The 11,451-nt window shown below is 35.8% G+C and overlaps 1 protein-coding gene across 2 annotated transcripts; it reads right to left on the bottom strand.

The window, feature by feature from the left end:
• Positions 1–1,708: 1,708 nt before the first annotated feature.
• LOC132276494 (uncharacterized) lies at positions 1,709–10,801 on the bottom strand. 2 transcript variants are annotated; one of them, XM_059777931.1, is made up of 2 exons: positions 10,339–10,801; positions 1,709–3,464 (listed from the first exon to the last, which is right to left on the bottom strand). In XM_059777931.1, exons 1-2 carry the CDS (start codon positions 10,747–10,749, stop codon positions 2,049–2,051), a joined length of 1,827 nt encoding a protein of 608 aa, XP_059633914.1. In that variant the 5' UTR covers positions 10,750–10,801; the 3' UTR covers positions 1,709–2,048. The 2 variants fall into 2 exon arrangements, with proteins under 2 accessions (XP_059633914.1, XP_059633915.1); XM_059777932.1 differs by having other exon boundaries at positions 10,369–10,799.
• Between the last annotated feature and the right edge of the window lie 650 nt (positions 10,802–11,451).

Below are 11,451 nucleotides of genomic sequence, written 5' to 3'. Positions count from 1 at the left end.
AGAATACCACGCATAAAAAATGCTAGCATTTTCCTTCCATTTTGGAAATCTCCAAATCCTTCCATTCCATTTCTTTTCCTTTCAAAAATTCTTCACCCATCATTTTCTTTCTTTTTTGTTTCTTTTATTTCTTTCCAACTAAACTGGCCTTAGTAAAAATAGTCACGTTCTTGAAGTTACATTTTATGCTTAGAAGAACTTTTCACGCCAATATATGTATAGAGAGTTGGATTATAGAATCTTTGCTATTTACTCGTGTAGAGAATTATGGGATGTTGTACACTGATGGGGATTCTCATATAAGTTTGTAGCAATATGTAGTTTCGTTGTAAATATCTAAGATATTTTAGAGTGGTGTTTTAAGAAAGATCTCTCGCCAGCCCTTCATTAGTTGAAGAATGTCTATATAAAGGTTAAAAATCTCATTGGTAACCAACCAGCGCTCAATCAAGTAAATTATTAAACAGTTGACACGTGTAGTGCTAAATATCCTTATCAAAAGAACACTATACCATTAAGAAAAAAGTAACGTGTAATAGCATTTGAGTATGAATTTCATTCACCATAATAACGGTGGCATGTTGTTGACTGATAAGTTTAAATCTTCTTTATTCTGTAATTTAGTGCTTCAAAAGTAGGTTAAGTAACAACTTTTATCTGAGATGTTTTTAGTTTACTAAACCCTGAATGAATTTTCTAGATAATGGGCTAATTATAAAAATATTTTCATAATTTCTATACTATAATGAGAATCCATTTATTCACGCTTTTCTTATTTAATAATTACAATCCATTTACTGATGAAAGAGTATTTGTTAACCCAATTTGACATAAGGAAAATATTAGAAAATTAAATAATTTAGGAATTCTCTGCCAATTACTCAAATCCATTTACCATAGACGTAGCATTGGAATCCATTTACCATAGAAGTAGCATTGGGAAAATAGTAAGGAGAAAATAGTAAAGAGATAAACACACTATTCATGTAAGGTTTACCATAGGGTGAGGTGTATTTTAAACACATTAATAATATTATAATGGCTAATTAAATCCATCTCCAATCTTTGGATAAAAATTGTTTATCCAAACTGCTGACGTGATCTAATGCACAAATATTACAAAATTAGAAAAGTGATAAATAAAGACAAATAACTTTTTTTAAAAATACTCACCTATAGTAAGCAAGTCTTGTCCAAATAATTCATGCAACAAAACCGACATTTGAGTAATAGTTGTTTTGTGTTTCTTTTTCCAGCCTCTTCTTCTTCGTTCATTTTCTTTTTTTTCTTATTTTTTTTCAGCTCTCTTCAATTTACATTCTGATTGTTATGAAATCAATTTGGACCAAATTTTCAACTAAGCCTTTTAGATTTCCCAAAATGCTTCAAGCTCTTACAAACACATTAGCAAAGGGCACCCTAGCCGCAAACAATTTCTCTTGTTTCTAACAAATGCAATTTTCAATCTATTTCTAAAGTTGTCTCTTGTTCATCTGAACATCCTTGTGAATTATTGGGTACAAGAAGCATGCAACAGCTTTTAAATAAACACACGAGGGATTTATAAACTAGACAGCTTTTAAGTAATAGTTGTTTTGTGTTTCTTTTTCCAGCCTCTTCTTCTTCGTTGATTTTCTTTTTTTTCTTATGTTTTTTTCAGCTCTCTGCAATTTACATTCTGATTGTTATGAAATCAATTTGGACCAAATTTTCAACTAGCCTTGTAGATTTCCCAAAATGCTTCAAGCTCTTACAAACACATTAGCAAAGGGCACCCTAGCCGCAAACAATTTCTCTTGTTTCTAACAAATGCAATTTTCAATCTATTTCTAAAGTTGTCTCTTATTCATCTAAACATCCTTGTGAATTATTGGGTACAAGAAGCATGCAACAGCTTTTAAATAGACAGACTCGAGGGATTTATAAACTAAAACAACAACCCCCACCCCCCACCGCCCCCCCCAAAAAAAAAATTAATAATAAAAAATAAATTAATTAGTAGGCACTTTGTTCTTTGACTCAAGCTCATCCTCCATTTTGCTGTTGATTCAAGGGATAGCAACCTGGGCAGAGGGCACAATTCGGCAAGTGGGCAACACACCAGCTTCACCTGTTGCTGTGCCAGAACTAACTTGCTCAGATCCAGCAACTTTGTTACCCAAAACAGCCACAACTGAGTTATCAGTGGGATGATTAATCTCCTCGCTTTCAGATTTTCCATCCTCAGATTTGTTTTCTTTCCTTGAAGCTGGTTCAGCTTCGAAATTTACTGTCACAGATTCCGGCTGAGGTTTGGCTTCCACTGTAACAGCATTACCATTTGCAGCTTCTGATGTGACTTGTGAACCAGAATCTTGTTGATCTTGGATATCTAAGACAGGTGGTGGAGCTGATGCCGATGTGTTACCTGGTCCTGGTGCCTCGCCTTCAGGAAACATAACAGGCCCTGGCTGAGGAAAAAATCCTTGAGGACCATGAACAAGTTCTTGATGAAATTGAGGGGCAAAGGAAGTTGAAGCATTAGAGTTAGGTGTGCAAAGTGCCTGAAGTGCTGGGTAAAGTGCCTGAAGTGCTGGGTAAAGTGCTTGAAGAGCTGCTTGTCCAAGCATAGCTTGCTCATCCTGGAACCGCTTGAAGTTTGAAAGGTGCTTTTTACCAGCCAAATGAGTTTCAAAAACCACCTGTGACTCGCACTTAACATTGCACAGCTCACATATTAAGGGAATCACTTCTTTGGGTTTCGGAGGAGGCTCCACTTGTCTTCTTGACCCTTCATAAGTTCTCATCCACTTACCGCCTTGGCCTCCCCTCATCTTACGCTTTAGACCACGCCTTCGAGCTTCAAATCGATCCGTCCTCTGCTTTCCTGCTGGTTCCTCTGTTGGTTCTTGTTCCCCTGAAACTTTTTGCTCATCAGTTTCAACTTTATTTTCAGTAGCAGCTTCAGAGGACAAGTTTTCTTGTGATTTATTCCCTGATCCACCAACATTTTCAGGTTGAACAGAAACTTCTGGTTTAACTTCGGAGACAGGCATTTGCTCATTTTGTCCAACCAAAATTTTTTGGAGATTCTGCAACTCTTCATATACCTTCAAGTTCTTTTTATGCCTCTTTCCATTTTTGTGTTGTTCGAGGATTTCATAAGTGTTGCAATCAACCCTGCAGAGTTCACACCATGCCATTCGTGGAGGCTGCCGGATTGGAGTCGGACGTACTTGAGCTGGGGCATTTAGTGGTGTCTGCACAGGACCAGATGCATATGGTGGTGCCATTAGTGTTTGAGGTGGCTCTCCTTGGATGTGTGATGCTTCTCCATGAACAAATGTCGCTGTGTCCACAGCTGGCATTGATGCAGAATTTGACAGAAAGTGCCTACCACGACCCCTAGCAAAATGGCCGCGACCACCTCCTCTGAACGGTCGACCACCTCTTCTACCTGCACCCCTATATTGAGATTGCCGGATCTGCAGAATGATATTAAGAGGTTCTTCAAGAAAAACATACAGTAGACTGCTTTGAGACATGCTAAATGCTGACATGATTTAAGTTAGAAAATGATTAAATATTTTTCAGCTGAAGTGAAATATTACTCCCGAAATTGCATTGTACATCCAGAATATTATAGATTCTTCTAAATTTCTATGTACACAAAACTACTACAATATCAGAATTATATTAGATTCTTCTAATTTTTTTTCCTTTCTCTCTCTCTACCAGTCTCAAAACCTTGACCTAAGGCTTAGGAGTTAAAAACCAAAGCCACTAGGACAAAGGGAGACCAGTTGTGAGATGCATAAATTGATCATAAGGAGCATCACAAGTATAGAAATCTAATTCAAAAACAAGTGCAATGGTAGCATGAATAGAATATTTGGTGCAATCAAATAACAATAAAAAAAAAATCCAAGAAAACCAAGGTATTGAATTGGAAAAGGGCTCGTCTTCTTCAATAACTGCTTAATCAAGATGATGTCAGTAAATATTAGGATATGTCTAAGCAACATTTCATGCCTAAACATATATACTATAGATTCACCTATTAATAAAAAATAGTACATAAATATCATGGGCCTTCTAGTCGAAGTGGTTTCCTAAAGCATTACAGGGTCATACATTAGAGTTCAATTATATCAAGTGTATCTTAAAAGAAAAGAAAATGTACACAGAACACATGAAGAGAGAGAGAGAGAGTAATTTAGTGAGCTGATAACAGAGCAGGAAGAGCAGGAGCAAAAGGTGATCAATTAATAGTCAAAAATCTTCCATAAATGCCGGATAATTGGTGAAATTTTGATATCCTAAAAATTCAATTGGACAGTCAAAGTTGGAAGGGGTTCCAAAAGATGAAAAAGAAGATTAGGAATGCAGGTATCCCAAGTGGAAGAAGAACATGAAAACGCACAAGACAGACAACTAGTTACTAATCTGCTAAAGGTTGCTCAATGATTGGTGAAATTTTGCCATGTTAAGGGTTTCTTCTAGAGTATGTTGGGATGGGAAATAGGGCTAAGAAGGAAATTGTAGCACACAGTAAATTAAATATGCAAATTAACCCAAAAATTTCTACAATGTAGGAGAATGAACAGAACCAAGACGGTTGGTCATGATGCCAATGTTGCAAATTGGTATCGCCAACTGTAAGTGTGCACATATGGAGAGAGAGAGAGAGAGAGAGATGGGGTGATGACAAAATATACCAAAAGCAGTGTCAACATCTTTAATATCTGACAACAGCGAGATAAGGGCAATGGCGCACCAAACCTCTAAACAGTAAACACAGCTGAAAGTGACTTGTAAACAATATTAAAGGATTTAAAAAGTGAATTATGCCTTGTGTCCCAGTTTTTTGGGGAGGTAATGTGAGATAAATGAATACTTTTAACAATTTAACTCTCTTGATTTTATATACACACAGAGAGGTGCACCTAAGCATCACTGTGTACACACAGCACATAACCTATAAGTAGTTGTCATAAAAAGAAAACAGCACACAAACTAAAAGCAGGCGTCATAAAAAGAAAACAGAAAGTTTATATGCCAAATAGGCATGCCCTGCTCAAAATAGTTAAACACAAAAGTGTAATGTAGAATAAAAACATATTAACTTACTTAATCAAATATCATCATCAGTAGCAACCAGTAAGAAGTTGTAATGCAGATATAAGTACAAACACATGACAGGTGAATAAGTAATTCAACTCTATAAAGCCATTCCCAAGTTCCCAGCAACTTTAGATCTGCTATGTTCTATCAACTAATTTATGTAGCTGCAGTGCATTAGGATGTTACTATGATAAATCAGCTATGTTAAGTAAAAACAGTGAATTAAAGATGTTTTGGTGGATAATGACTGATTTTCAACAATAAAAGTTGCAATCATCGTTGATTCTTAATGTATCTAGACGCTGACTTGAAGTTACACATTATATATCTATATATTTCAATGAAAACTATTACATTTTATTACAAGATAACAAAGTATCATAGATGACTTGGAGGCGGAGAGAGAGATTGAACATAAGTTTCACACAAGACATCATCAACCTGTGCTGGCCACTCAAAAAAACTCACAAGACCTGTTAAAAAAAATATGCTAGGATCCTTGTCCCTTTGTTTTGAAATACTGTATTCTTTAACGTCCCCAGATTCCCCATCTCACCTTAAATTGGCTGAAGAAGCCCACTCCACGAGGACTGATACCCTTTTGCTTTTCAAAGCAATTAATGCTTTTGAAACAGCCATATTGTTAGAAAACACAATTAGTGCATTCACATCTTACCATTTAAAATTAATTTTTTAGACAACTGTCCACTGTTTGACCTCAGACGTCATGTAAGTTTTATGCATCTTACATGCTACAGTCTGCCATTGATGTATAAAATTGCATAAGGTGTCATGAGGAAGTGTTGAAATTTCATAACCCTATCTTTTTAAATGGACAGCCAAAAAATGAAGAGGCAATTCCTTGTGGATTGGGGGAGAGTATATTATTTATATTCAACCTAAAATGAGAAATTTTACAAAATAGGCAATTGGTGGGGTGTCACACTGGATTCAAAGAACAATATTTCCTCATTACGACCAAGCTTACACCATAATTATATCACCGTTCTGCCACATTCAGCACTGCTTAAAGAGCAAATGACCTGCCAGTGATTTCCACAAAGTATTTTCTAAGCATCTGTCTCCATCCACAAAATATGGGCAGCATGAAGCCATGAGAGGTTTAGCATTCCTTGAGACGTCTCAATTTACAACCCTGAATAGAGGCTCATTGCTCACCTATGCCCAAAAATACAGAACAAACACCTCATTCAATTCAGACCCTTGTAAGAAATTACCTATAACAGAGAAAATTTTACCCCATCCTCAACTGGAAGGCACATCGTATGATAAAAGTTAACAAGGCCCTACAGTTAACAATGGGTCAAAAGCACAGAATCGGTTCAACATGACCATACACATGAGATTCAAAAAACCCCATGTTAGGGAAAAAAACAGAATCACTGCATCAAGGATGCCAACATGCCCACATAAGCTCTAAAGCAACCAGGAAGGAAAAGATCCATTATTGTGCACCAATAACAAGCCACCTATAGCTACTGCTACATGTGCCTCGTAAGAAAAGGTGACAGATCTGGTTTGAAATTATTCTTGCTCTGGTTGCTTTAAGGTTCTGTGGCCAAGTTTATAGATGCCTCTTTTACATCTTCTGAGAGTAAAACAATGGGCATGCTAAGATTTTGATTGCCCATCAGGAAAGGAAAAAAAAAAAAAAACAAATACACTCCTACAGAATTATAAATACCTTGTACCATGTCTAATACTTGCAAAATCTTCAACCTAGCAAAAATCTTGTGACTAACCACTTCTGCAAAGGAAAGAAACAACTTTAGGTGAACGGTCAAACAGAGCCAAATAGAGGGCTGTTCAAGCCCAGTGTAGTGATATTTAACCATGGTCAGCTGGTTTGGTCTCAAGCTTTAGCTACCAGATGATGTTATGCAGCTTCAGCTCGAGAATTCTATCCAGCTTGTCTAGTGACAGTCTAGGCTTCTGACTTAGCGGATAATATTCATTGTGTTTGCTTGACTATATTTATAGAGGCTTTAAAAATGGAACCACAACTTCCACAGTTGATGCATTTTTTTTTTTTTTTTGGGTGACGAGGAACCGTTGCAATCAGGCTCCCTTTGGACTCATAGCTACAATGCAAACCCCAGATATTCACAATCACCGGCAAACCACGAATATCGCTTAAAACAGGACTCAAACTTAGATTTCAACGTAATGACCTTGAGACCTTGCTATTCAAGCAACCCTGACGGATGGATGCAGTATTGCTCCCTCTAAAGCTTCTATTTAAACCACTACAGAAATATGATTCATGTGTGCCCTTCTAGCCAAGCTTAACAGCCATAGTATAGGTCAACGCACATTAACACATGATAAAGCTTGAAACCAAATTTTAAAGAGCAAAGTTTGAGTGGTTTAATTACTTTCAGTGCCCCAAATGAGCACCCAAAATCTATTTTGGTGGCATTCATCCACTAAGAAAAAATAAAATAAATAAATAAATAAAAGGAAAAATAGTTACCAACAGTGGCCTAGCAGTACCAGGCCCCTACTTCCCAAAGGGAGGTCAGGGGTTCGAGCCTCAATGGAGGCATGTGTGTGTGAGTACCAACTACAAAAGAAAAAAAAAAAAAAAAAAAAAAAAAAAAAGAAAAAAAAAAAAAAAGGGGAAAAAATAATTTCTTTGAGTAAGATGGAATAGATGAGACACTAAACTAAAAAAAGATGTCACAAAACAATCATGATACGACAGAAATTATATCCCCTAGACCTGGTAAAGTGCAAGACCACGGTCGATACTGCCTCTAGCATGAATCAAATTAATCTATTACAGTGTTAGACTAGACAAGCAATTTTTTATTCAACCAAACTTCCTTTTCCACAGGCTCGTTCCTCATTCCCAAAATCATCAAATAATCAAACTTTACCCCCCAAATAATTGAAGGAAAAAAAGCTCCCTCTAGGTACTTGTGATTGGAAATTCACTTCATCAGAACAAACACATGATATCACGATACTTCAATAAGATTAACTGTACTATCTAGATCAGAAACAAGAATGCTATGTCATTTAGTTTCCACTTCAAGTGTCCCTACTGCTGCAGCCTCAATGCTGCATAATGAGGAAAAGTGCAGTTTAATGATGAACAAAATATAATCGATGGCCATCCAATGAAGCACTAACACCAATAGTAAAATTCAACTTTTACATTTCATATTATCCTATATAGGAAATGTGGGTGTGTGCGCGCGGGTGTGGGTGTGTGCGCGCGGGTGTGGGTGTGTGTCTATAGAGAAAGTGAGAAACAACCCATGACAACTTCAAGATTAAATAAGTATTTAATTACAGAATACTCATCTGACGCTAAGACATGCATCACTAAGGTATCTATTTAGGTTTTAGATATCAAAATTAAAAGATATAAAGATCTTATTAATCTTGGTATGAATAATGAGGGAGATATAGACACGAACAAATAGAGCATGAATAAACATATTCACATGGCATAAGCGCTCTATGCTGAAATAGAAAAAGTACAGAAAAAAAAAAAAAAAAAGTCATATTGAGCAAATTTAGGGTGGAGAGGAAATATATTGTTCCAAAAAATATTTGGATAAATAGCATCAACGTATTGACACTCTGTTATATAAACCAAACTATCAAGTTTTAACTTCCCAAGAATGCTCTCATTCCTCATTCAACTTTTCTTATGTTGCAACTCATTCACCTCAGAATTCTCATTTGCCCTCACTTCAGTTTGTATACATGTTTATCCCAAAAAAGAAATTTAGCAAAGCTACTTCGAATGTAGAATGACAGCTTGTTTAAAGATAGTTGCTCCACACAGTCTTCTACGTGCTTCATAGAAAATTTCTCCAAAAAGATCTTCAATAGCAATGCAGATACTTTTTAAGAAGGCTGATTCACCCGATTAGCAAAAATGTGTGTTCATGCTTTTTCTTGATCATGTGTATGACTTGCATATTGCTATCTTATATAGTTGTGCCTCATAACTAATACTAGTAATTAAGTAGATTACACACTCATAAATATACGATGATATGACTTGGGGTCAAATAATTGTATCACTTACTTCTAAATTATGTCACTTACTTCTAAAAGATGATCTCTTCAAAGATAACATCTGGAAAACTCTATGAATGGTACCAAAATTACTTTAGTCTAACATATTAGTTCTTGGTTTACACAATCAGCTTGGTCAGGCACAAATAATATACTTGGTCAATGTATAGGCCTATGCTTTGTTAGTCTTGACTATAGTCATGGTAATACTACTTATCCATGGCCCAGTGCAAAATGCTAGCAAAAAGCGGCTTAAGTGAGCACAATGGCACTTCAAGTACACAGGCTTGATTTAATAAAGAAGGAACAAGAAAACTAATTGCAACCTTAGAATTTATTATAAAAAATTTTGTTCTATCTATTGAAAATATATCAGCCACACATTTAGAAAAAGAACAAGAAAAAACAATTGCACACTTAGAATTACCTATCAAAAAAAGGTTCTATCTATCAAAATTATCAGTGACACATATCTATTGACGATATTACCAATAAACCAAAACCCACCTCCATAAATTTGAAGATGTTTTACTAGGAGAATACCATCTTTCAGTAATAAACATTAGGAATACCGTTCAATCACTTAAAGTTGTCAGACTCACAATCACTTCACTGCATGAAACTTTGGAATACTCTTCCACTTAATCCATCAAATCTATTCCATGCAACAATCTCTCCGACCTCTTCCTCTTAATGATAATGAAGGCTAAAGTTGATATCTTTTTCCATCAAACTAACTACATCCTCATTTCCATTTCTAGTTTTGTTTTAAAAATATATATGTCACCTATTTGGTATTGGTCCTGCACTCCTACTCACCTTAAAACCTCTTAATGGATGACATAACCATAAACATTTACTACATAACTTATTGAATTTCCAAATCACATCCTGATTAAATTCAAGAGGCGGTTAACTACTATGCAGCACGCATATATGAAACATTAAAAATTGTCCATGTGCATGTATTTTCGGGTGTGTGAGTGAGTGCATAAATTTGAACAAGTGAAACTATATCAAACTAGCTAGTTTATTCAAGTAAATTAAGTCCAGATAGGAAACCAAAGAATTAAAAATAATTGAACATAGGAATTAGAAATCATAAATCAAAACTGTATAACCAAAAACCCATTTTATGCTGTTGGATTGCGATTCGAAATCACAAATCAAAACTCATACCAGCAAATGGGGTTCATTATTTATTGATACCTGTCCAAACCCTCCATTATTTCCCTGCCACTGTTGTGAATTCAGTTGGTGTTGATCCAAAACCCCTTTTGGGTAATAAGAATTGTTCCCCAAAAGCTGTTCTGGGTCAGCCATTTGGGTTGGTTGATGTGGAATAGGAACCCCAGGAGGGTGAATCGAAGTGGGTTCTTGCTGAGATTGTTGTTGGTGGAGGTATTGTTGATAAGCACTGTTGTAATCTTGGTGGTAATATGTGTATTGTTGTGGATTGTATTGATCGTATGTGTAGTAAGCTTGTGTTGATTGATCGTAAATTTGAAGTTGATATGGATCAGAGACTGTGTGTTGTTGATGATGATGTTGAAGTTGGAGGTGTTGCTGATATTCAGTGGATTGATCCATGGCTGTGTTTTTCCGTAGGGTTGGTTTGGCTCTATCGGTTGTTATCAAAGGGACCGGGCTTATTTATTTACAAAGTGGTGGAAGTCAGTTGTGTACTTCTTGTTGAATCTTCCCAAAATATTTACAAATACACGAAGGGCAACTTGCCAGAACATTTACAAATACATTGAAAGCATTGTGGTGGAGTTTGATACAAATTGTTCACGCGTGCTTGCCCCCAAAAATTGAAGCACGAAATGTCATTGTTGCAATTGAATCATTCTCGTGTTAAAATATATATTTTAGGGTTAATTACGCGCACACTTTTTGAGGTCTTTCTGAGATTTGTCTTATTGATTGTCAAATGAAAGTTAATTTATTTTTTAATAATGACACCCCTTTTAAAAAATTTAAACTAAATAGTTCCTTAAAAAGTGAAAAATGACAAAATTATCGTTCAATAAAATATTAATTTTAAAATAAAATATCATAAATTTTAAATGATGAAACTGCCCTTGTTAGGCTTCTCTCTCTACCTCCCCACTCAAAAACCCAAAACTTTCTTCCTCTCTTTACCCTCTCACCTTCATCAAAAACCCACCACCACCACCACCCGCTGCAACCTCCACCACCCACCAGCATCCCCACTACAATATTAATCACATGTTTGTATTTACATTTCAGAAATAAATTGATTTAGGAATCAAACACACATACATATAT

This window comes from Cornus florida, unplaced genomic scaffold (genome assembly GCF_030987335.1).
Source record: "Cornus florida cultivar Cherokee Brave unplaced genomic scaffold, ASM3098733v1 CherokeeBrave_3.0.0_Hap2_Chr10, whole genome shotgun sequence".
Classification (NCBI taxonomy): Eukaryota; Viridiplantae; Streptophyta; class Magnoliopsida; order Cornales; family Cornaceae; genus Cornus; species Cornus florida.
The sequence above is the reverse complement of the archived record's forward strand: the minus strand, read 5'-3'. Positions and strand labels throughout refer to the sequence as shown.

Excerpts from the sequence above, each read along its gene's own strand:
- LOC132276494 (XM_059777931.1), bottom strand. The coding sequence starts at position 10,749 with ATGGATCAATCCACTGAATATCAGCAACACCTCCAACTTCAACATCAT. Across the intron at positions 3,465-10,338 it reads ATAATGAACCCCATTTGCTG|ATCCGGCAATCTCAATATAG; the intron begins GTATGAGTTTTG and ends ATCATTCTGCAG.